The 24,563-nt window shown below is 38.0% G+C and overlaps 1 protein-coding gene across 12 annotated transcripts in view; it reads left to right on the top strand.

The window, feature by feature from the left end:
* The first annotated feature begins 9,630 nt into the window (after positions 1-9,630).
* Pot1 (protection of telomeres 1) overlaps positions 9,631-24,563 on the top strand; it is a 62,235-nt gene continuing 47,302 nt past the window's right edge. For 2 of the 12 annotated variants that reach the window (XM_048451002.3, XM_085683818.2), the window contains exons 1-5: positions 9,711-9,849; positions 11,554-11,648; positions 13,391-13,448; positions 19,572-19,618; positions 23,489-23,603. In XM_048451002.3, coding sequence (XP_048306959.3) covers positions 19,583-19,618; positions 23,489-23,603 — 151 coding nt within the window. In that variant the 5' untranslated portion in view covers positions 9,711-9,849; positions 11,554-11,648; positions 13,391-13,448; positions 19,572-19,582. Of the gene's footprint in view, positions 9,850-11,553; positions 11,649-11,687; positions 11,736-13,390; positions 13,449-14,368; positions 14,467-14,645; positions 14,986-19,571; positions 19,619-23,488; positions 23,604-24,563 lie in introns of all 12 variants that reach the window. The other 10 variants (XM_085683814.2, XM_085683812.2, XM_085683813.2 and 7 more) reach the window with 10 other exon arrangements.

Below are 24,563 nucleotides of genomic sequence, written 5' to 3'. Positions count from 1 at the left end.
ATCTTCTCTTTCTTTTTTCCTTTGGCATATGTAGAAAATTCATTTGTTTCTTATAGTCATATATAAGTATACCTATATTTATGTGAAGTCAGTGTCTTCTCATCAATTCTACTGATGGTTTTCAAGATGGGTAAATAGAAAATGATGAGATGTATGGTCTGCTAGGCCTGTAGACTATTGTAAATAAAATGACTGTTATACTAGCCATAGTATTAGGTAGTTAACTATCAAACTATTCGTTGCCTACCAAATGAACAAAAAAGCCTGGCATACCTGCCACATTGGAACTTATATTGTATTGTAAAATAGAATAAAACTGGTCAATTTTACTCTATGGTGAAGCTTATTAGAGTATTGGAGATAAAGAAAATAGCATAAATATATGTTAAATTGAAATAGTCGGTTTGACTCCTTTGAAATTATACTTGGAGTTAGGCAGGAAAATGTATCCTTGTACTTTTAAACACCACATAATCAAAACCACTAATTTATCTGGAGTGAGTGAATGTGACATCAAACCAGAAATGTTAGAAGATCTATCAGATCGTACATTACCTTTTAGACTATTCAAGGCTTGGGCCTTTGCCCTGACAGCATTGCTGAGTCTTTGTAATGTACACAGCAGGCATAAATGATGTGATTGACTGTGTGCTCAGAAGGAAACTGGTTGTGTGTAGGCAGGATGTGGCAAATAGAAAGCAACGGTAATCTAGAATGCTTGTTGCAGAAATCCAATCCAGAATGCATGGCAGCTTGGATCAAAGAGGCTGTGGTGGAGATATGTAGCCTTCTGATTTTGCGTTATCTTTTAGGGGCATGAAAGGCAGGAGAATAGGAACCAGATTCTGAAACATTAAGATTGACATATAAGAGAATTCCATTGGTAGGGAAAGAAGAAAAGGAACTCTTTATTACATAGGTGTCCTCTGAGGAAAAGTACAGGAGCAAGAGAAGCCTGCCATTATGTATACTTGGAACAACCATAGTATCTTCAAGAGACCCATAAAAGGTCAGAAGTTAGGCACCCCTGTAGTGGCATTTCATTTATATTTTAATAAATAATTTTTTATTAATGCTTGAGGATCAGAGAAATAAAACATCTCCACTGCTCAGCCTTATAAACCAGGCAGTGGTGACACACACCTTTAATCCCAGTAGCCACACTAGTTTGCCATAGAAACCTGGCAGTAGTGCACTTATTTAATCCCAGAAGTAGAGAGGATTACAAAACAGGAGGAGACAGCTCTCAGATACAGTCTCATTCTGAGATTCCTGGAGACAGAATTACCATTTTGGACTGAGGTCAAGGTAAGAGCCAGTGGTTGGCTACTTTGCTTTTTGGATCTTCAGGTTGAACCCCAATTTCTGTCTCTGAGATTTTATTATTCATGCTTCACACCCTTCTTGGTTATTTTTTATTTCTCTCTTAGAGTCAAATGAAAGGCTAGGTCTGATATATCTCCAAGATCATTTATATTTCCTTTAAATAAGCTATATCTTTGTGCGCACATGTTTTTGTACAATTTTTGGTAAGGAGGCACAAGTCCCTGGAAACCAAAAACTTTTCCCTGCAAGCAAATCTGTGCTTAAACATGTTGGGAGTTCAAAAGAAATTTGATTACACATCATATCCCTTCTATCTGTATCCTTAATATTAAGCCACACAGATAAGTGTGGCTATCATCTGTATTCAAAGAAACTTCATCTTATATCAGATGGAAACAATTACAGAGATGGTCTCCACATCTGGTCTAAATGGAGAAAATAAGTTGCCTTATGGTGCTCAACCCTAAGTGGTACATCAAAAAGTAACACATCAACCTAAGGCTCAGGAAACATCCACTGGGGACAGAGATTGGAGATTGTAAGAGGCAGAGCACCAGCGGGCCTGCTGTAGACAGGGTCTTCTAATCTTTTAGGCATTACAGGGAAACTATACCCATGACATCTTAACCATATTTTTGCCTCAACAACTGACCAATGACAACACCAGTTGACATGCCAACTGGGATGAGAAAATTCTCACAAAAGTAACAGTAGTAATAGCAATTAAATTGTAATGGATATTCAAGAGAGGTCATGCCTTTGAGTGGCAGTTGGCGGGGAAATAAGAAAAGTGAGACAGGGAGAGGGAATGACGGAAACAGAGTACTCACTCAACATTCTCAAAAAAATAAAATTAAATTTATGAATAAAGAATACTGAGTATTCACCACATTCCTTCTGTAAGAAAATGAATAAACAGTAACCAGAACAACAAACAAAAACCTAAAAGGTTCTTGTTGCTTTCCTACACTTAAAACATTAGCAAATAGAATAGTCAGCACCTTAGGAAGAACAGGAAAGACAGAAAAACCTCAGTAGACCTCTCTCTCCTCTCTCTTCTCTCTCTCTCTCTCTGTCTGTCTCTGTCTCTCTCTCTGTCTCTCTCTCTCTCTCTCTGCGTGTGTATACATTTGATTCATGTTTTAACTTTCCTTGTGGTTTGATTTACTTTGATGTTTAAAAGTGTCTGTGGATGATGACAATGGTACCCTCCCATTTGTCCTTGAAGATCTGTATGTACATGATACTCATATCTCATTTTTTTAAACGATCTAATCAAGAGGGCTTCATTAGTTCATGTTTAGTTCAGGAAATAGACAGGCTGCCTTGTGAGACAAGGCATTAAGAAACAGCGAGCTGAGAGCCACACACTGTTCTCGGAAATCACAAGTAGACGGTGACAGTGACAGTTCTGGGCCCCAATGCTTTGGTGGTCCCTGAATCATCCTCACGGACTCAGGGGTCCTTATCTCTAAATGTTAAGAAATAGAGATTTTCCTTTTTTAAATTTTTTTTTATTTATTGAAAAAAGATTCTTTTCTCATACAATATATCTTGATAACAGTTTCGCCGCCTCATATTCCTCCCCGTTCCTCCCCCGCTCACCTCCACTCGGGATCCACTACTGCTCTGTCTCTCGTTAGAAAACAACAGGCTTCTGGGAGATAATAGCAAAACATCACAAAATAAAATAAGGTTAAAGATCTGCACATGGAGACTGGAAAAAGGCATCCCAGCTCATGCAAAAATGCCCCCAAAGCAGGTGCAAGAAGCAAAGATTCACTCACTCACACCCTCAGGAGTCCCAGAAAAACACTAAGATGAAAGGTATAACATATATGCAGAAGACCTGGTGCAGACCCAAGCAGACTCTGTTCTCCTCCAGTATCCGTGAGTTTCTATGAGCTCGGCTCAGCTGATTTACAGTGCCTTGTTCTCCTGCTCGCCACTATCCTCTCTGCCTCTGACCCTCTTACTCCCTCCTCTTCCACTGTTGGGTATTCATCTGTTCTTGAGGAGTTGTCAGAGACATCCCAATTAGAACTGTGAGTTCCAAGGTCTTTCTCTCTCTGTATACTGTCTGGCTGTGTGTCTCTAAGTTCTCAGGTTGAAGGCCCTTTGCCCCAAGCTTTGATTAGCATGGCCAAGCACTGTCTACATGGTGTGTCAGCTCTTAGAAGCAGACAGCGGCAGCAGCTCTACCATTCGCTTCTCTGTGCCTTCGGATTGTGGATGACACAGAACCAGCAGTCTCTTGTTCCTACCTGGCACCCACACTACTATGGATTTTATCACTAGTAAACTGTGAGTCAAAATAAGCCTTCTGAAGTTGCTTGTGTTGGGAGTTTCACTACAGCGATGAGAAAAACAACCCTAACCCATCTTTTAACAGTAGCTGCTGTTGGGCCTTTAGGTGTCAAGACTCTGTCTCTTAGGGAAACCTTTCAATGGCTAGAATCACTTTGATCTTGGCTCCTTACAGTATCACATGTTCTCTAGGCTTCCACCTTCCTTCATCTCTGCTGCCTCTGATCTCACTTTTCTGCTCCTGGCTGACTGCTAGAGCTCTTCCCGTAACTATTGCTAATGCCACTGCTGTTGCCCCATGTCCTATTTGTTTCACCAGTTCTGCTAATTCTACCCATGGCATACACCACACATAGAGAAGAAAGGATTATTTAGAAGGAGCCTTCTATTTTAGCGAAAAGGATGTCTCTTACATGTCTTGAAAACCAAGCCTGAAAATGTAACACTATATTTTCACAAATCACAGCCCAGTTTCCAGTTCCACCAATCACAGGTCTTACCCATGGACCAATCTAGGCCTTGAGTTACCACCAACAAGCTTTATGCTGAGCGACTGTAAGGAGCCGGCCGATTATTGCCATTACAAGATGGCGCCGGCGGTCCTCCAGCTTGGAGGTGAACAAGTCCTTATTTGGTATTGCCGCTTGGGGCTGAGCGCCCTTTGCCTGTACATGCGCAATTGAGCCTTGTCCCTGGCCAATCCCGAGGCTGCGGGGATCAGCAGACTGGTATTCACCAATCAGGGCAGTACCCGAGTCCCTTCAACCTATATAAGCAGATGCCACTTGGCCTTCGCTCTCTCTCTCGCTTCCCGCTCTCCCTTCAACCAAGAGGCTCCAATAAAGTGTGATTTGAGAAGAATCCTCGACTTCATGGTTGTTCTTCCTTGCTGGTCAAGGGGTGCGGAACAAGCTACTTAGTGACATGCTCTCCCCTTGACCTGAATTAGCAGGATCATTTGGGATTCTCTGGGGCTTGTCTCAGAGTGACGGCTTCCAAGGCCAGGGCAGTTGGCACGAAGCAGTCATGACTGGAACAGGTATTCCTGTAACTTAAGTTCTGTGAGTCAATACATAGTTTTGGTTTTTCTCCTGGAGCTGCTTGCAGGTTCTCAGAGGAATTTTAGTGTCTGAAACAGCCATGTTGGCAGCCCATGTTTGACAAAGGACCTGCTCTCCATTTGATATCATCAGGTTAGTATCATAGTTCTGATGACTGCAGCTCACTGTTTAAGTGAATGGGCCCAGTGTTTGCATTAGTTATTAAAAGTCAAAGAATATATACAGCAGAGAAATAAGAGGAAATTAACATTCCTAATGATGCTCAGCATAATTCTGTTTGTTCAAGAGATCAATCTGGTCCACGTTATAGCAAGTATGGAACATAATAAACTGGAGACCTTAGCAAGACTGCATGGTTAGAGTTCTGTGGATGGGGTGAATGACTATAATAGATGTGGAATATGAGCTTCATAAATATATAAAGTGTGTACAAAGCTACCAGATAATCTTAACACTAAAGTGAGCTTAAATAAGATGTGAAAGCCTCAAAAATGTTTTGGCTCAGTGAGCAGTAGTTATGTGACTAGACAATGAAAATAGTAATTTGACTTAAATAAAACAAATATTCAATGAATTTTCCACTCAACAATAACAAGTTAATATTGCTATTTCATGGACTTAGTTTGGAACTCTTTGGACAAATAAATAGAATAAAGCACTCTGATTTGGTGGCAATAACTAATATTAAATTTATTTTTGAGACAAAAATTATTATCAAATAAAAAGTATCAACTAAAATTTTATTTGAAGTAACAAAAAGAAAAAGCAATTGAAATAAAAGTAAAAAACTGAAGGGAAAATTAAACTTCAGATAAGTAATTTTTCTCAAACACAAAAATATATACAGGTAAACTGTGATAAGGATGACCTGAGCCAAGGGAAGGGTAGCTGGAAGAGAATGGCTTACATTTTAACTCGACTGCTGAGATAAGCCTTGGCCTTCCACACATCTCGGGGAAACAGTCAGCTCTGAGTCTTGAGGGAACTACACAGTTTTTAGCAGCAAGCCGTTAAATTCCCTGACAGGCCTTGACAGCTTTCTCCCACTCTGAAAGAGGTAGGCAAATACCTTGAATAATTAGATTATATGCTCCAGTGAAATGATTTTTTAAAAAATGAACGTTTCTGCATTTTCAGAACTAGGCATCATGACTACACAATTGTGATTTAACAAATTCTCAGGAAAGTGAAGGTGACTTGTCACAACCAAATCTTCTAAATATTAAAGAGATCATAACTTTATTTCTATTCACATCAATCAGGGAAAAGAGAAGGGAGATTGGCAGCATTCACAGAAATCTGATGAAGCACCTGACACACAACATCTGTGAAAGTAAAGATTCAGAGGCGGGGATGCCCTGAATCAGACAGTCATTTCTGTGCAGATAGGGAAATACAAAACGTTCATGTGTCTCGGCGTGATAGCCTTACAGATCTGATTCTCAGCATTCAGGAGGCTGAAGCAGGAGGATCACAAGTTCTAGAATAGCCTTGGTTAAACAGTAAATTCTAGGTCCAGGCAACATTTCAATATTCAGTCTTAAAAATTATTGCTAGAAAAATCTCAGGTTTAAGTACAAGATGATATATATACAAGGGATATACATGATGACAGTAGATTGCAGAATAAATATACTGTAACTAGAGTATAAATATAAAAATATCAAAAACTGGATGTATTGAACCATTGAGTGAATGAATTCAATATTGAGATATTCAAAAATACTGAAAATCAATTTGAAAATACTAAGAAGAAATGTCAACTTCAAATTAATATAATTCATCTTTAATTTATTACCTTATAGTCATGTCTTTTTTCTTTTTTAAAGAGGCTTGTTTTTTTTAAAAGATTTATTTATTTATTATGTATACAACATTCTGCCTCCATGGACACCTGCAGGCCAGAAGAGGGCACCAGATCTCATTACAGATGGCTAAGAGCCACCATGTGGTTGCTGGGAATTAAACTCAGGACCTCTGGAAGAGCAGCCAGTGCTCTTAACCTCTGAGCCATCTCTCCAGCCCTTATAGTCATGTCTTATCTAATAAAATTTCCATTCCACTTGTGATACTTATTACTTATTAGTGGAAATTTCACTTCAAATATTTCTTGAAAAGGGAACATCTGTACACTACAGATTTTATATCAAAACTCTTATTTAATATATTAAAAATCATCACATGTAACAAATGATACCTTAAACATTAAAATATGAAGAGCTGTTTTCAGTTGGCACAGGAACTGGTTGTTTTGGTAATAACATATAATTAAAACATTTTCTAGCTAATTCAATCTGTCCTTTTATTTTATTATTTTTAAATGTGCCAAACACTCATGATCAACTTTCTCCACTTAAACAAACTAATTGTGGATGTAAGGAAATACAGTAGAGGTTTTGGAGACAGACGCATTCCACACTCTGCTATAAAATGGGAGATTATGAAATGAAACAGAATTACAAGTTTTCTGGTTTGTAGGAAGTACTGGCATCCCAGAGACACTGTGAATAAGCATTGTAACAAGTAGATATTGTTATAATATATACTTCTGATGGACTTCTTAATTAGATTCTCTCTCTCTGTGTGTGTGTGTAGTGTGTGTATGCTAAAGAGAAGAAAAGAAAAAAAATAAAAGATTTATTTGATAAGGAGTAAAAATAAAACTAGGGCTATGTGGTTGCAAACTGAAATTGCTTTTAAGCCACCTATGGTCAAAATTCAGAGAACCATTGATCATGGGCTCCCAGCCCCAATGGATACATATATACAGCACAACCCCCACATCTAAGGTTCAGATAACATCAGAGAAGAGTGCAGAATGATTGTAAGGGCCAAAGGACCAGAAGGTCTGTTGTGAGACTGTGTCTCCTAGTAATTGACTTGGAAGCTATATCTATAATACATCAACAATATGACTGCTCAAACAAGACAACATGAATAGAAAGGCAGGAATCTCAAGGGTCCTGAACCCAGACAAAAAATACAAGTAACTAAAGCCTGCTGAGTAGGGAGAAATTATCTTCCCCAAGAATAATCCTCCTAATGTTTTCTCACATCAGTTGTTCAGTCCTGAAACAATATAATAACTACATTGACTCCTTGTATTTGTATTAGCTGATAAAATCCCATTCCAATTCTGATGTTCATTATTAATCAGTAGGAATCTCATTTTAAATATTTCTTGAAGAAAAAAATCAGTTTAAAAACGAATCTAAATTCACATAACTTAGCTAATCCTTGAAAACAAAACCACAGTCTTCTCAGACTTATTAACAAACTGGAGACAAAACATGCCCTTCTGTTTTAGCAATTGTCTTCCCTGCTTTTACCAAGGAAAGTTTTGATGTAGTCCTCTGAGTGTCGGGAACGATGGAAGAACTGGTGTTAAAGGGACGGGAAGGGACATTTTCCTTTTCCTTTCTTCATTCCTTTCACTTTTTCTCCTTCTCCTTTCCCTTTCTTGCTTTTGTCTTTTTCTGAGACAGGGTTTCTCTCCCTAGCTGTCCTGGAACTAGCACTGTAGACTATACTGACTCCAAACTCATAGAGATCTCCTGCTTCCACCTCCCAAGTGCTGAGATGAAAGGCATGTGCCACCACTGCCTGGCCATATTTTTTTTTCCTGAACGTTGTTCATTTAATAAATATTTACGGGTATTAGCCATTGTATAATAGACTTGGTTCTAAAATGAAATAGTTCTCTCTGCTCTTAGTAAACTTTGACTGCAGAGCATGTATTTAAAGACCAAGGGAAAGCGATTAATGAGGAAAACATGGATATATTCTTGGAGAATATAAGTCATTATACTGTGGTGGAAGTGAGTGTCACTAGCTGGGTAGAAGCTTTGTCTGATGTCGGATACAAATCAAATGGGTAATTAATTCTGAAGAAAATGCAATGTTTCATTAAGGAATAGTACAGTAGCTTACTTCACGTACTGAGAATTGGTAAACAAAAATTCGCATTTCACTAATGGACAAGGGTTTGCTTTTTATGGGAAAGAGGGACTTTGAATGTGCACAAGCCACTTAGCACAAGCTACGAAGCATGCTTGTGCCACTGCTCCTCTCACTCCTGCAGAATGTTAACCTGTTCTAATGAAGCTATAGGGAGCACTGCCCTCTATTACCGTTTTGGTTGCTGGAGTTCGCTGGTTGTTAACTCCCGGCTTGCTTATTGCCAAAGAGGCTGCCTCCTGCCCCTCACCTGGAGTTAGGAGCACTTTTCCTGCATTAGGACCATAGCACCCAGCATCCAAAACCCATACAGTGAGCTAAACAGAGGACAAATGAGGATAAGTAATATTTCACAAGTGGATAGGAGAATGACAGTGTTGGCCTGAGTCTTACTTATTATGTTCCTCTAGTGGACAGTCCTTGAATTTCACTTTAGTTCATCTACGTATGATGAAAGCAGGGGTGCGGAGGAAAAAGGAAGCTTTATAAAATAACGGCGAGATTCTTCAACTTACCTGAAAAAACATAAGCGCCCCCAGAGTGCTAGAAAACAAATAACATTGTCATTCTCGTGTATTTTCATCCTCGCAAAAGTTGTATTTGAATGATTAACACAGAAGGTGAATACATGCCTTTGCCTGGAGGGCTTCTAGTGAACAGAATGGAATCTGGAACCAGTGCCTGGCTTGGAATAGGGCTCTGTCAGCTACAGGATTTGGGAATCTTATCTGCAGTTAGGAGCCGAGCCTTTAACGGCAGAGCCACCTCTCCAGCCCCGGATTTAAGGATTTTACAAGCCCATCCCGCTTCCGCTGGAGGCAGGAGTTGTCTCCTTTGAGGGACCCGGAAATCGGCGAGAGGCGTGCAAAGGGGAGCGGCGAGAAGCCTGGGTGACTGTGACCGACGGGGCTGTGCCATCGCGCCCGCCTTCCCGCTGCTTTTGCGCGCGGAGACCCTGGCAAGCTGCTGGGCCGTCGTAGCGGAGTACGCATGCGTGAGACCGGCTACGGGCGCGCGCCTGACGTCACGTGCGCGTCGGTCCAGTCGCATTCTAGTTTCCCGGGTGTTTTGCTGGTGAGTGAGCTCGGGGAGTTTTGGAGTTCGTGGTGGGTACGAGCGAGTCCGGCCCTGGATAAATATAACGAGGACCGTTTCGTTCAACATTTGGTCCAGTTTTGCAGAAACTCCGTTACGTACGGTTAGTGTGAACCGAACACTATCGGGGGGAGTGGATACGTCCCGAGTACCAGCCCTCATGCATCTGTCTCAGTGGTCAGCGAACCGTGGGTCCACGCATCAGAGTTAGGTAGTGATGTTAGTGAGTGGCGCAGGCAAGAACTCGGAGAAGGAAGGTACAAGCTAGACTGCACAGATTGACATACAGTTCTCATTTCACCTAGGATATTTACGAGTTCGACGAAGGAGACAACCAATACCGCTTGAAATTAAGGAGCTTTTGGTGCAATGTGCATACACAATATTTTAATCGCCAGAGGAATTAAGAAGCAAAACCCGTACTTAACTCCCCCTTTCTCCCTCCCCACCCCCATGTCTGGAAATTTTAAAATATGATGATGAAGTAGTGGACCTAACGAATCTTGAAACTGGCTTTTAGAAGTACTTTAAATACAAAAGCAGTGGAAAGTAATTGCGTTTCAGCTCCTTAGAAGCATGCTATGTGTTGGTAATTACAATAAAGTTATTAAATATGTTCTCTTAATGCCTTCATCCCAACACTGAAAAATAACTTACTAAAGAAAAATAATTAAGAGAAACTCAAAGCAAATTATCAGCCATACTTTCGATAAAATTGTGTGTCCTCAGAAGCAAGTTGTTAGCTTCCCTAGTTGAATTTTCATTGGACATCGTTGTGAAAAAGTACTGTTATCCCACTTGAATTAATAAAGGAAGTCAAAGGGTACCAGGAGGAAGTCTAGCCACTGAATAGATTACACAAAGTAGGTTTCAATCGCCAGATTGTAATCATAGCAATGTGTATATCTAGCTAAGAAGGTTATTAACTCAGAATACATTTTCCTCCAAAAAGGAATGCTCATTTTATATTCCGCATCTTTGTGAGAGATTGACTTCTATTTTTACAATTACAATGGCGATCAAATAGTTCATAATTTTCCTGCATTTATTTAACAAACATTGTTTTGTGAGATACTAGAATGTGTTTCTGACGTACAAAGATAAGTAGATCTAGTCACCATACTAAAAGTAATCTCTAATTCTGATTAACAATAAGTATAGCATTATGATATGTACCCATGAGGTAATTTTTGGTTTGCTATATTAGATTGAGAAAGCTGAACTGGGGTTTTCAAGGTGACAGTTTATTTTACTTAACTTTCTTTGTGAATAAAAGCAGTCATGTGGATGCCCAGAAATTTGGATGCTAACAGTGAAGATGTGTTAGTTTCACAGTTGATATTAGCAGGAGGAAGACATGGCCACTCTGCTTCCTGCACAAAGAACATCTGGTGTGTAGAAAGTTTGGAGAGAGAAAATCTAATTAGGCAACGACAGGAATATAGGGAAGAGTTGATAATGATTTGAATAGTTGGTAGAAGGGATAGGAAAAAATTAGTGATCTAATACTAATACATGATAAAAACTTAGTATATTTCTGTTGTGTGGCAGTGTAGGTGCTGTGTGTGTTAATTCACGCAGTCATCACAAAGACTTGTGACATCGTTACTTTTACACCTTTTCTGTATAGATGAAGAGACCGCATTTCAGAAAGGTTAGGTAATATTCCTGAGATCAGGAAGCAAATGGTAGAGATGACATGAAAGTCTAATTTGTTTTAGACTTCATGAGGTAAATTCCAGAAAATTAGGATATTTGGGCAATGAGTTCAGGAATCGTAACTGTTTTAAATTCCCATCCATGCTAGGCAAGAGAAGAGGAGACATATATTTAAGCCCTGAGTTCAAGTTTGGATATTAGAGAGGTCTCTGGTGTGGATCCATCTTGACCTTCCTCGAATTGGTAGGTTTGGACCTTACTCCTATTTCTCTTTCCAAATAGGAGTGGAAGGTGTTTGGGATTTGTATTTGTGTTTGTTTTCCGGCCATGGTGAGTTTTCCCCAAATTCACAAGCTTGCTACTCAAATCCTCACATTGTTAGGCTCTTTTTCTGAACGGAGGTAAGGGGAAAGAGTCACACTAGGTCCCTGCCTTTCCTCCAGTACCTGCTGCTACTGTCCTCCACCTCTTGGTCTTACCCTTTCGAGTCTGTGAAGAAGAGCATGCCGATGACTGAATCCCTTCGGTTAGCAACTCTGAAGTGCACTGTCCATTTGGAAAGTCCATTTCTGGCTTTTACAGTCCGTTAAAAATGAGTAATGAATTTTCTCACAGGGTTAGACAGTGTCTGACTTTGCTTTGCATAAACAAGTGCTTGCCTCTCCTGTCACTGACGAATCTCCTTCCTGGGCTCTCTGATAGTTTATTGCCCTTTGCTTCCTCTCATAGGTCAAAAAGAAGTTTGACATTTGCAGGTGTCCAGTTATTTGATGTTACTCTTTCTAGCATTTTGCCTCTGAATCATTGTACATTATCATATACCCTTAGTTTATACTTGTAGTTCTACAATGACTCTTTTATGGGTAAGATTGGTGTGGTTTTTGACTCATCAGTAAAGTTGGAGCTTTGCTAGTTATATTTCAGTCTGAAATATTGATGCGAGAGGTATTATGGGATCTTCTTTTAAACAGTTTTCAATAAAGAAAAATAGATATCTGTGTGGATATTTACTGAGAATCCATGATATATATGTCATTAGAAATAAGAGCCAAAAGAAATTTTGAAAACTGGTGATGAAACATTTTGATTGCATTTTGAATAAATAACATTTTTTAAGTTGACAGAATTGTTATTACTCAACTGTAACAAAAACTAAATTGCACTTGTGTCTTAGTGTATTCATTTGACCAGACTATCCTACTTTATGAGTTTATCATTTCACATTTGAAATTTTTTTCTTTATTAAATTGTCACTTTTTTTAAACAGAAACTTTGTTTTTGTTGTTGTTGTTAAGAAGCGATAGTATTACAGAATTAAACAAAGCTTAGAAGAATTGATTTACTTATCATTCTTTGTATATAAACTAAAAGATTTGTTTAACAAATTGAATTATGAATGGTATTAATTTTAGGCCCTCTGATTCTCTCAGGTAAATGATAATATTTATGTGACCACAGTATATGGACTTCCTGAAAGAATGGCCTAAATGGGCATCAGAAAGATTCTCTAAAGATTAATTAGACATATTTACGAATAGAATAGCTTTTCAACCTGGAAAACATACCATACCTTCTGAGTATCTAGTGAGGACTGGGTCAGTGCACGGTTTGACAGGCAAATGAGTCTGCTTGCTGAAGATATTTTGAGCCATATTCTTGGCGGTAGACATTAGTAGCAAAGGTTACATAGTATGGGGTTGCATAGGTTACGTGTGTGTGTGTGTGTGTGTGTGTGGGTATGTGTGTGTGTGCGTGTGTGTGCTCGTGCGCACGCTAGTGGAGATCTTTGTGATTTTGAGATAGTAACTCTCAAGTAGTCTTATGAAGGAACCTTTTTCAGAATCTTCCAAGTGTCTGTGTGTGTTTTGCTAGTGTTTTTATAACTCCGTAAATTCTAATGCTTTCAAATCTATTCTAACTTTTGCTTACATGTTGTTAAAAAAAAAAACTGTCTTCTTTGCTAACTTCTTTTCTTTTCCTTTCAGTCATTTTTCTTAATGTCTTGTGGAAGTAAAGCAGCTGTCCTGAAGATAAGACTTTAAGGTATGTAATGTAAGCTTGCTTCGTTTCTCCTTACCACTTGCTTACACTCTAGAAATAGGTCCCTTTATATATTTACGTTTCATGTGGACACACACGAGTGATATTTAATTGGTAATACATTTACAGTAATGGAGACAGACACTATCTATATGAGGAAATCTTTCTCTTTGACAAGGATTGTTGTAATGGCCTCCTCCTACCTCTCATGTGCTTACCTTTGCATGAGACCCCTTTACTCTCACTATCAGACTGTCTGTTTGTACTTTACCTAGAGTGACCTAACGTAGGAACTTTCTTTAAGTTTGCCTTCAGCATATTACTTTACAAAGAAAACTACACTTGTAGTTAGTTTCTAATCCAGAAAGATATTGGATGGTATGGTGACTTCCATACCATCATATACTGTGTTTTTGATATTTTAAATGTATGTTATTTAAAGTTGTGTAATGTAGCACAGTTTATGGCAGATGACTAGGACCATGAGGAACTGTTTTGGATGTGATAATGACTGTCTTCCAAAGTACCAGCAAATGTCATAGTTAATGACTATGACATTTAATGACGTGATGCTTTAACCTTCTCCGAGATCAGGAATATAACCTGGTTCTGCTCCTTGTCCCGGGAGTCTGTGTTGTATATTAAAGACAGAAAAAAAAAAATAAAGATGTACAGACCAGAAAAAGAACCACTGTAACTGCTGTCTGGGACAGATGACTCTGTGTTTGTGAAAACAGTTTGTGGAAAATTAGAAAATTAAGTAAATTTCCCAAAGTGTTAGTAGTAAGTCATCCATCCTTTCAAATTACTTTATCAGGAAGTATATCTGCTTTTAACATTGGCCTCTGTCAGACTGAGCAAATGTCTTCACATCTTGATTCACTGATAGTTCCTTTATTGTTTGTTTGCTTGTTTGTTTTGAGGCAGAGATTTTCTGTGTAGCTTTGGAGCCTGTCCTGGAACTTGCTCTAGAGACCAGGCTAGCTTCGAACTCAGTGCCTCCCAAATGCTCCGATTAAAGGTGTGTGCCACACAGCTGATAGTTTCTTCTTAATCGGAAGTTGCGTTTTGGTTCACCTTGAGTGCCGGTCACCAGTTCTCTCATTTTACTCTGTTAATGTGTACTTCACCTTGATTGATTTTTTTTTTTCTATTAAAACAACTGTTTTTGATACTCGGTTGGTTTTGGTTCTCTATCAGTTGCTACAGGTGTTTGCTTCTACATGACCAAGACTGTTAGTGTGAAACTTTGCTATGGCAACAACTGTATAAGAATGCAGTTCTCCTGAGAAAGATTGTCATTGGCCCACCCTCTTCATGGTCTGAATAGCTTGGAGAATGATAATGGCCACCATAGATGTTTATGAGCATTTGAAGTATGCCACAGTAAGCCAGTTGTGCCCGGCAACATTTTTATAGGAGAAGTATTGACCATAAATGTTGTCACTTCAACTTGAGGTCTTGCTCCTCCATTTTTACCTGCTTTGTTTTGAGGGAACTTTTGGCAGTTTTTGTTTCCAAAGGAAACTGTTCTTTTCATGTAAGTAAATATCTGGTGTAAACTTTGTCTTTGATGCATTTTAGTGTGATAAGATGGGTAGTAATACCTCATTTTTAGCTTTTGTCATCATAACTTGTTTGTTCTTGCTCACTTCTGGCTAGAGGTTTATTTGATATAATGTAAATGTCAGCTTTTTATGTCATCAACTTTCTGTATTTCTCATTTTATCACAGTACTTTCTTCTGTGCCAGTCTCTAAACTCTGCTCGGTAGACCCTTAACTTCTGCTCCAGCTTTCAGCCCAAAGGTTCTGCAGTGTCTTTTCATACCTCCTTTTCGTATAGTATTTTCCTCTACATCGATAAGTTTTAATTGATATTGAATCCTTTCTGCTAATTTTCTTGTCTGTCATTTCTGGAATTTTTGACCTTTCTGTTCTAAACTTTTGATTTTTTTTTTAAAATTTATGTATATGGATGTTTTGCTTGTATGTATGGCTGTGCACCGCATGTGTGCCTGGAACTCTCAGAGACTAGAAGAGGGTATCAGGTGTCCTGGTAGTTGTGAGCCACCGTGTGAGTGCTAGGAATCCAACCTGTAGATTGAGGTCCTGTGGCAGAGACACCAGTGCTCTTCACCTTTTAATGACGGAGCCATATCTCCAGCCCACTTTTCTGTTTTAGTTCAAACTTAGGTCTTTTCCACTGAACCACAACTCAAGCCCTTCCCACCTCTTCAAGGTTTTACTGGACAATACAGACAGACTGTGAAATTGTGATGCTTGTGTGATCCTTGTTTCAGTCTCCCAAATGCTAGAACTGTAGACATAACACCATGTGTGGTTTCTGTTGATTCTGTTTAACTCATCTTATGTCCTTATTCTTGTTTTTGTTTTTGTTTTTTGCATGCCTGATTAAAAACTTTTAAAATATTTTCCTCACAATTATATTTCAAAGTACCTATGCTTGTGAAAATATACTTAACTAGTTTTATTATATGGGTAAAATTGTTGTATCTAATAGATCTGTCTGACTGTCTGTCTATCTGTCTATATATCTATCTATCTGTACATACATACATATGCTATGTTTTTATCAGTTGACAAAGAAAAGCAAAAGCAACAGTGTTGTATTATTTTTGGAAAAATTATTAAACAACTAAAATTTTCTTTATATTGGCAGTATAATTTTATATTGCATTATTATTTTAAAATAAATTTAACAGATTTAAAGTTATTAGTAATATTCACTTTCAGGTTTGTTCTTGACAATTTGTCAAATATATTTTACATGTTAAAATATACCTAAAAAAGTGATTCCTTTAAAATTGCAAAAGTCAGTTGGCCATGTATATAAAGAAATGGTTTCTCCTTTTACTTCATTTCATTAGTTAGTATTCAACAGAGGCTACATATCTGTTTCCCCATCAGCTACTCTAAGTGTAACTAAACATTACTGCATTGTAACTCAGTATGCTCATAAGTTTTTAGTGATTTTAAAAATACATACCAGCAGCCAGGCGGTGGTGGTTCATACCTTTGGTATAAGCACTTGGGAGGCAGAGACAGGTGGATCTATAGAGTAGGCCAGTCTATTCTATAGAGTGAGTTTTAGGACAGGCTCCAAAGCTGTAGAGAAACTCTGTCTCAAAAAACAAAAGCAAATAAAATACCTGCAAAACCGTTAACTAAATAGGAGTCAAGGTAAACCTATAGCCTATGAATAGGATTAGATTGAGTAGGTTAATTCCAAGCACAGATGTAAAAAATGTAAAAAAAACAAAAACAAAACACCCCTGTAAAACGAAAATTTGAATCAAACCTTAATTGAATGAAGGGGAAACACATTAAATGATGCAGAAAATATATTTGACAAATCCCAGTACTTTTCATAATAGTAGAATTCAGAAAGTTAGAAGAGTTCTTACTATGATAAAAAATATTTATAAAAATATAATTAACTGTGTTCAAGAATGTAGAGGTTGAAGGACAGCATGTCCAGTTGGTCTCCTTCCACCTTGGGCCCTGCATCATATTCAGGCTGTCAGGCTCTTTAACTGATTGAGCCTCTTTGCCAGCCTTTATTCTGCACAATTGTAGACACAGAACCAGTGAGAGTCCTTAGCAAATATTCGTACATTTGTCACCCAATTTCAACAGCGTATTAGAGTACAGGCTGGATAGTCTTAAAAACAACATCTGAATGCTGGAAAGGCTGGGATCCCTGTTCAGCCAGTTAGTCTGATGCCTTAGCAGTCTCAGTCTGGTGCTGAAGCCTACAGTATTTCTAGAGAGCTTTTGGAACACTCACAAATTAGGATGTGATGTCAGGATAGGATAGCAGGGGCAGAAGCAATGGGATTGCTTCACTCACCAGCAGGAATGGAAGGTAGGCAGATAAGCTGCATTGCTTTTTCCTTAGATCTCTTGGATTTTCTTGTGTGAGTCTTAGCTGGAACGTACTAACCACTCTGGTAGAAGCTTCTCCCTACTTCTTCCTGGAAATGTCCTCAAAGACCTCCCCAGAGGCATGTTATTTAGTGGGCCCCAGATCCAGTCAATCTGGTCATCAAGGTCAACAGTCACAGTTCTGGCTACTTTATTTCATCTTTTGAATATTAAACTCATTTGAGTGTTATGTATTATTTTGAGGCAAATTTATGAACTATATAATTTAAGCCATCTCTCAGGACGCAGAATGGTCTCCAAACATCATACGTGCATGTGGATGTATTTATGCCACAAAACCATTAGGCAACCTAAATATTTACCTTCGTTTTTAAAATATTCAGTTGTATCTGTGGCTGCATTAACTCCACATGGCTAATGGTACCATAAGGCGAAGAGGCCAGTAGAGAATACTGGATCCTCTGAACACCTGAATTTTAGGTGGTTGTGAGCTGGTGTGGGTGCAGGGAACTGAATTGGGTTCCTGTAAGAGCAACAAGCTGCACTCTCTCTTCAGCTCCTTCTCATGTTTATTTTAAGAAAAATATCAAACCTAATGTCTGCATTAGTATATGGCTCCTCCTAATTTTTCAGGTGTATACACAGACGCTATTCCATTATTACAAAGTAAATAATTTAACAGTAATGTCTATGTATGATCACATTTCAAGTGAGACCATCCCTGTGGTTATCTAATAAATTCTTTTTCAGTTTGTTTACCTTTGTTAGAGTGGTATTTTCATTAGGACACTCTGTGGAGGTTTGTAGTAACTGAAGGACTATCGTACAAGCTAGAAACCTATGTTGCGTGGGTGGCACTGGCGGAGGACACATAATTATCTTGGCGTATGTGTGTTGTGGTTGGTGAAGAATATGAATATCTGTTTGTGAGTCAGCAGAAATGCCTATAGTTACATCTGGGTTCAGAATGTTCTGAATTTTCTAAAATGCCAAGTATCTATTTTTCTTGTCTTTTTCTAGGTTAAGTAAATATTTGAGTCAAAATCAGCTGTACTTTGATATTATGTATTTCCTATAAATTTTTTGTTATTTTTGTATTTCTTTATATATATATTTATATTTAAAAATGTTTTCAGTGACATAGTAAATATAAATTACTAGGGATTTGTATTCAAGTGTGTAAGAACGGGTGCAGTATGTATGTGTGTGTGTGTGTGTGTGTATCTGTGTGTGTACATTAGAATTTAGAACTGACACGTTAGTTAAGAATTGAAAATCCTTTGCTAAAATCTTACTTTCATTTAAATTAGACTAAAATCTTGTTTTCATTTAAATGATCATGTATTGCTCCAAGGTCCAGAAAAGCGAAGTGTTTTTTTTTACTTTCTGTGAAAATTACTTATTTGAGAGTATTTATTTTCCTTTTTAAGTCCCCAGCATTTGCTAGAAAGAAATAAAAGCTTCAGTGAGAAGAAAAGTTTACGGATTTAGCTGTAAAGAGCTGCGGGTACCTGGCATTGTCTAGTCATGTTCTGGCTTTAGGATCAATATTTCTGTAAGTCTGGGGGTGAGATGTTTAGTCTGAATTGTTTTAGTTGTTGTGGAGGCTGCAACATTCTCATTGAATTGAATTCCAAAACAAAATGACAATAGATGGATTAGGAGGAAATAAAAATGGTAACAATGCTCCTGCATGATAAAAATGCCACATGTAAAGCCCAGATCTTGGAGCTTACCCTCCCTTCACCATCACTAATACCCCACTAAAACTGTCCATAGCACAATGCCATCTGTTCTGAGGGATAGAAAACACACAGTTAGTACAGTGTTGAGTTGTTAGCCTCTTCCTCTGTGGTGAGTATAATATTGACTAATGAAGTTGCCTTTAGGAGATTTGAGAGGGTTGATTCCCCCCCCCCTTTTTAACTACATTTTCATTTGATCTTGCATCTTTAACATTTTTTAAAAAGATTTTTGATTATGGAAATTTATGGGTACATGCACCTGAGTATGGGTGCCTGTGGAGACCAGAGCAGTGTGTTGAGTCCCCTGGAACTGAAGGTACAGGTGGTAGTGAGTGCCCGACATGGGTCATGGGAACCAAACTTTATACCATATAGAGAACTGGAGTATCATTAAATGTATAGTTAACTGCATTTGAAAACCTGGGGTCCATTAGAAGTCACATACGTTCCAACAGATCTCTGTTTTGTTTTCAGGTTTTTGGTAAATGTCTAAGAGGATTTTCACAGAAGCAATGTCTTTGGTAAGATTATATTTAATATACAGTGATACATACACATTTATGCATCTACTTCATATTTTCTTCTACTTTATAATTTGATTTTAAATTAGCCTACTTTATAGTCACATTTTACATTAGTGCCAAGCCAATGGAAAGCCTTTTTATATGATGATGGTACATTATAGTTTTGTATTTGTCTAACAATAATTGATTATTTTTGCCTATATTATCTACTAATATTTCTATATAAGCTATATACATTTAAGAAAATGGAAGGAAACCAGCTCTTACTTTATGAAGACATGCAATTTTTATTAGTTTAGATCACAGGCAAATTCTTTTTCTTTTGTTCTTTTGTCAGCTTATATTAAAGCAGGTTCTTGTGTGCTGAATTGTGATTTAACAACCTATAAATAAAAGAGATTTTTATATCTACGCTCTTTTTCAACCATTTTTTATGTAGAATTTTGGTATCTAAAGGAAGGTTCCCTTTTTTATAGGTTGGATACTTACAGCTAAGTGAAACTGGAAAGAAGGCAATACTTTGATAAAGTTTAATATAATGTGTATATTCTTCCTATATTGTTATATATTTCTGTTTCTGTGTATGAAGTTATGTATACCAATACCAGAAGGCATTGGATTTCCTGGAACTGGAGTTACAGATGTTTGTGAGCCACTTTATATGGGTGCTAGAAACCAGATGTTAGTCCTCTGCAAGAGCAGCGGTCTGTAGCCACTGTGTGTGCACCCAGGAAGTGCGCGTGTATAGCAGCAGTTGGTGGTCAGATGTCTTTTCTATCACTGTTCACCATGTGTTCTGATGCAGGATATCTCACTGAAACCCAGGGTTTCCTAGCTCTAGTCTAGCTCAGCAGCTTGTTCCTGGGCTTCTGTCTCTGCCCTCAGATTGTTGTGATTACAGGTGGGCTGCCAAACCCACTAGTGTCTGTGTGGGGGTCCCAGTCCTCATATATGTGTGGCTAGCGCTTCACCTACTGAACCACCCCCCAGCCCTACTAGGTACATTTGCATCCTTCAGGCATAATTGTCTTGATTTTTATCCACAGCTGTAAATTACATTTCATTTACCCCGTGTTTTATGGATGGGCTTTTTTGTTTGCTAAGAGATTGTTGTGTTGCTGTTTGTTCCTTTGGAGGTTTTGATTGATTCTCAGTATTAAACCCAAACTCTTGTCAGTGACAGTCAATACTGTGAGAGGTACATCCTCAGGCCTTAATATTCAGTCTTTACTCCATTGTGTGGTAAGCTTTGTCTTAAGCTATCAAGACATAAGAGAGGCCTTTTCTGTCTTTGTGAAGCACAGATAGGTCGCCTGTATGCTGAAGGGTTTTGAAGCTGTTATCTAATTATCTGTAGTGTATTAGGTCCTGTAGCTTTTTAGTATGTTTTAGTATCTTAGGGTAAGTGATCTGCATCTATGTTGTCTAGTGCTGCAGCAGCTGGACACGAGAGGCTATCAAAATAAAAAATGTATAGCTAACTGTTGACACATGCTATAATCCCAGCATGGCAGAACTCAATAAAACATCCTCAATCTCAAAAGAAGACTCTGTCTCAAGTCATTAAAGAAAAATTCAATTCATAGCCACACTGGTTATATTTAAATCTTCTGTTTGCCACTGTGTTGGCTAGAGCAGTCCCCTAATCACACAAGGTCCTCCTGCGCAGGATCATTCTAGTCCTTCTAGGAATATTCATCAAGCACTAAAGTGCCACAGTAGGCCCTGTCATAAAAAGATGTGAAATACTGCATTCCTTTTGGCACAAATATTAGACACTTTTGTACTAGCTTGTCAGACTATTTTTAGATCCCTGATAAAATGTGATATCCAAGTGCCTGTAAGTGCTGTGACTTTGTGGATTTTGTTCATGTTACATGTTACCACTTACCGGTGATACTCATTTATTTATCTTCCCCTTACCTAACCCTATTAACTCTCCCCTAACATCATTTGTCCCAAGTTCAAAGTGATTTGGATACCCCCTACCCCTTGTCTTGTTTTAGGCCATTATTCTTTACTGTCAGCAAGGGAAACAAATTGCTACCCAGGTTTGACTTATTTGGAAGTATTATGCAAATTTATTTATGATGTGAACAGATAATTCCCATCCAAGGGTACATTAACCTGACTTGAAGAAAATGACTGTGAAGAAAAACCAGTTAACTTATTTATATTGGAAAGAATAGCAGCTACATAAATTTATAGTAACTAATTTTCATGGAAAGGCAAATGAATAATTAAGAAGGTTTTTTGTTTTGTTTGTTTTTCATTTTCTGTTTTGAATCAGTGAGCAGTTTTATGCGGATATTGTTTGGTCTTTCTAAGCTGTGCTGGCTTTTTTTATTCTTCTCAGTATCAGAGGCATACTTTTCAAGGCAGGATACTGGGTTGGGTTATTTTGATGGCTTGATTTGACAGCCCAAATCTTCTCTTTTTTATTCCTTTTGCTGAGCATTATTCTATCATAATTAATAAGCTACACTCTTCTTGTATATTAAAGACTGATTAAATTGCAAAGCCTTTCTTTGTCTGTGCCTAAGAATCAGCTTTTTAAAAAAAGAAGTAAGAATTCATCTCTGTTTGAGATTTATAGAGCCATTTTCAGATAGGCACGTTAAATTTATTTCTCCATGGGGCAGAAGTAAATGAGATACTGAAATTTTACATGTTAATTAAGTGATTCTGTTAGCATGAGATACAACCTTATACAATAGTTTATTTTCTCTACCCTTATTGTTGTGAATTGCCTCATTCAATTGATTTCTGAATCAAAACTTATTTTTTTAAGTTTAAGTAATGAATGAAACCTGTAAATTAAATGGGTGTAGGGGAGATGATTTTCTGTGATAAGTTTTGAAGTGATAATTTAAAAACTAGAGCCAAAATTGTAGAAGGAGCGGCGGGCTGTGTCCCTCCACCCAGCTCCCAGCTGGCCCATTACCTCCAGCCTCTTATTGGCTAACTCTCACATATTGATTCAACCCATTTCTAATAATCTGTATCTCACCACGAGGTCGTGGCTTACCAGGAAAGATTCAGCATGTCTGACCTGGCAGCTTCATGGTGGGGAACTCTCTGACTCTGCTTCTTTCTCCCAGCATTCTGTTCTGTCTACTCCGCCTATCTAAGCTACTGTCCTATCAAAGACCAAGGCAGTCTCTTTATTAACCAATGAAAGTAACACATAGACAGACCCACCTACATCACAAAATCACATTTTTTTGGAATTTTCTCTGCCAAGTTGTAGTATTAGTTTCATTTTTGAGTGTTATCTCTTTGCCATATAGGGAAGAAATAATTGAATGGTAGCTGGAATGATTTAATACCAAAGAACCCATAAGAGCTAAATGCACTTGGGAGTAGCCAAGGCAGAAGCATTGCTGTGACCGCACAGGGTCCAGAATCCGTATTGACCACACAGAACTCTAGTGGCCTGGTACCTCCCTACGCCTCGTCCTCTTCCTCATGAGATTTCTCTGAGAGCTTTAGCTGATGGTGTACATATGGAAAAGTGTTTCCTGTATTGCTTCAGTTTATACACCAACTTTTGGTATTTTAATTGATTTTAAACTTTTCTTGCTGAAGAAGTATAATTAAAATTTAAACTGCCTATACTTTTATAGGCTTATGTGTTAATTTTTCTACTTATGAACATACTATTTCAAGAAAAGTAGTTGATTTATGTAGTAACTTTTGGAAGTAGTTTTTTTTTTATTTTTTAACTTTCTTCTTTGCATTTTGAATTCCTCTTTAGGATAAACCTTTTCAAATGAAATGATATATACTTGCTAACTTACAGATATCACCATAATATTCTAAAAGGTAGATACTTAGTGATATAATTGCTGTCTTTTCTTTCTTTAGGTTCCGGTAACTCCCTATACATACACACCCCTGAATCTACTTAAAGAAGGTGCAGTTGTCAATGTCTATGGTGTTGTGAAATTCTTTAAGCCTCCATATCTCAGCAGAGGAACTGGTAGGTATCTGTGTATGTGGTGTGTCGTGACCAAGAGCTACATTATTGATCTCAGCAACACAACTCAGGACAAGTGCAATCCTGGTTTTTAATTGTCAAACAATACTGGTGAATAATATTCTTTGGCCATTTAATTTGCGAAGTGAATGTGGTCTTTAGATTCCAGGGTCTTATTTGATACAGAGTGAGTATAGGTTTAAAGGAAGCTAAAAGATAAGAAAGTATAGAATGTGTTGATGAAGGTGAGCATGGTCACCATACCATGTCAGCACATCAGTCGCCCTCCAGCCTGGCATGGAAATGAAAGGCAATCAGCAGAGGAAATCTGGCCACTACACAGGTTAATGGACGCACAGTGTGGAATCTGCCAAGCACGATCTGACAAAGGTGCTGGGAAGAGAAGTGAAAGCAGAGAATGTTTAAATAATTGAAGTGAATTTTTGGTTTTTGTTTGTTTAGGTTTTTTTTTTTTTTTGAGACAAGATTTCTCTGTAGCTTTGGAGCTTGTTCTGGAACTCGCTCTGTAGATCAGGCTGGCTTTGAACCCCAAACTCACAAGATCTGCCTGTCTCTGCCTCCTGAGTGCTGGGATTAAAAGTGTGTACACCCACTGCTCATCTTGAAGTTAAATATTTGTAAGCTTAGGATAGATTGCTGTATTTTAAAGTATATTACATGAGCCCCATGTTAACCACAAAGAAAAAATCTGTGAGAAATATACCTATAATATAAAATAATAATGATGATGATAATAAAAGCTTGTCATTATGAAAGCTCAGAGCAGGTTATGTAGAAGAAATTATCACAACTTTAAAAGCAATAAGTATGCGACTCTCACAGCTAACATAATACTTGTCAGTGAAAAAGATAAAGCGTGTCCTCAGAAATGAGAAAATTGCAAGTCTGGCCTCTTTTTGCTACTGTGTTCAGCATAGTGTTAGGAGTCATAGCCAAAGCACT

The sequence above is a fragment of the Myodes glareolus genome, chromosome 25 (genome assembly GCF_982192425.1).
Source record: "Myodes glareolus chromosome 25, mMyoGla1.1, whole genome shotgun sequence".
NCBI classification, from domain to species: Eukaryota; Metazoa; Chordata; class Mammalia; order Rodentia; family Cricetidae; genus Myodes; species Myodes glareolus.
The sequence above is the reverse complement of the archived record's forward strand: the minus strand, read 5'-3'. Positions and strand labels throughout refer to the sequence as shown.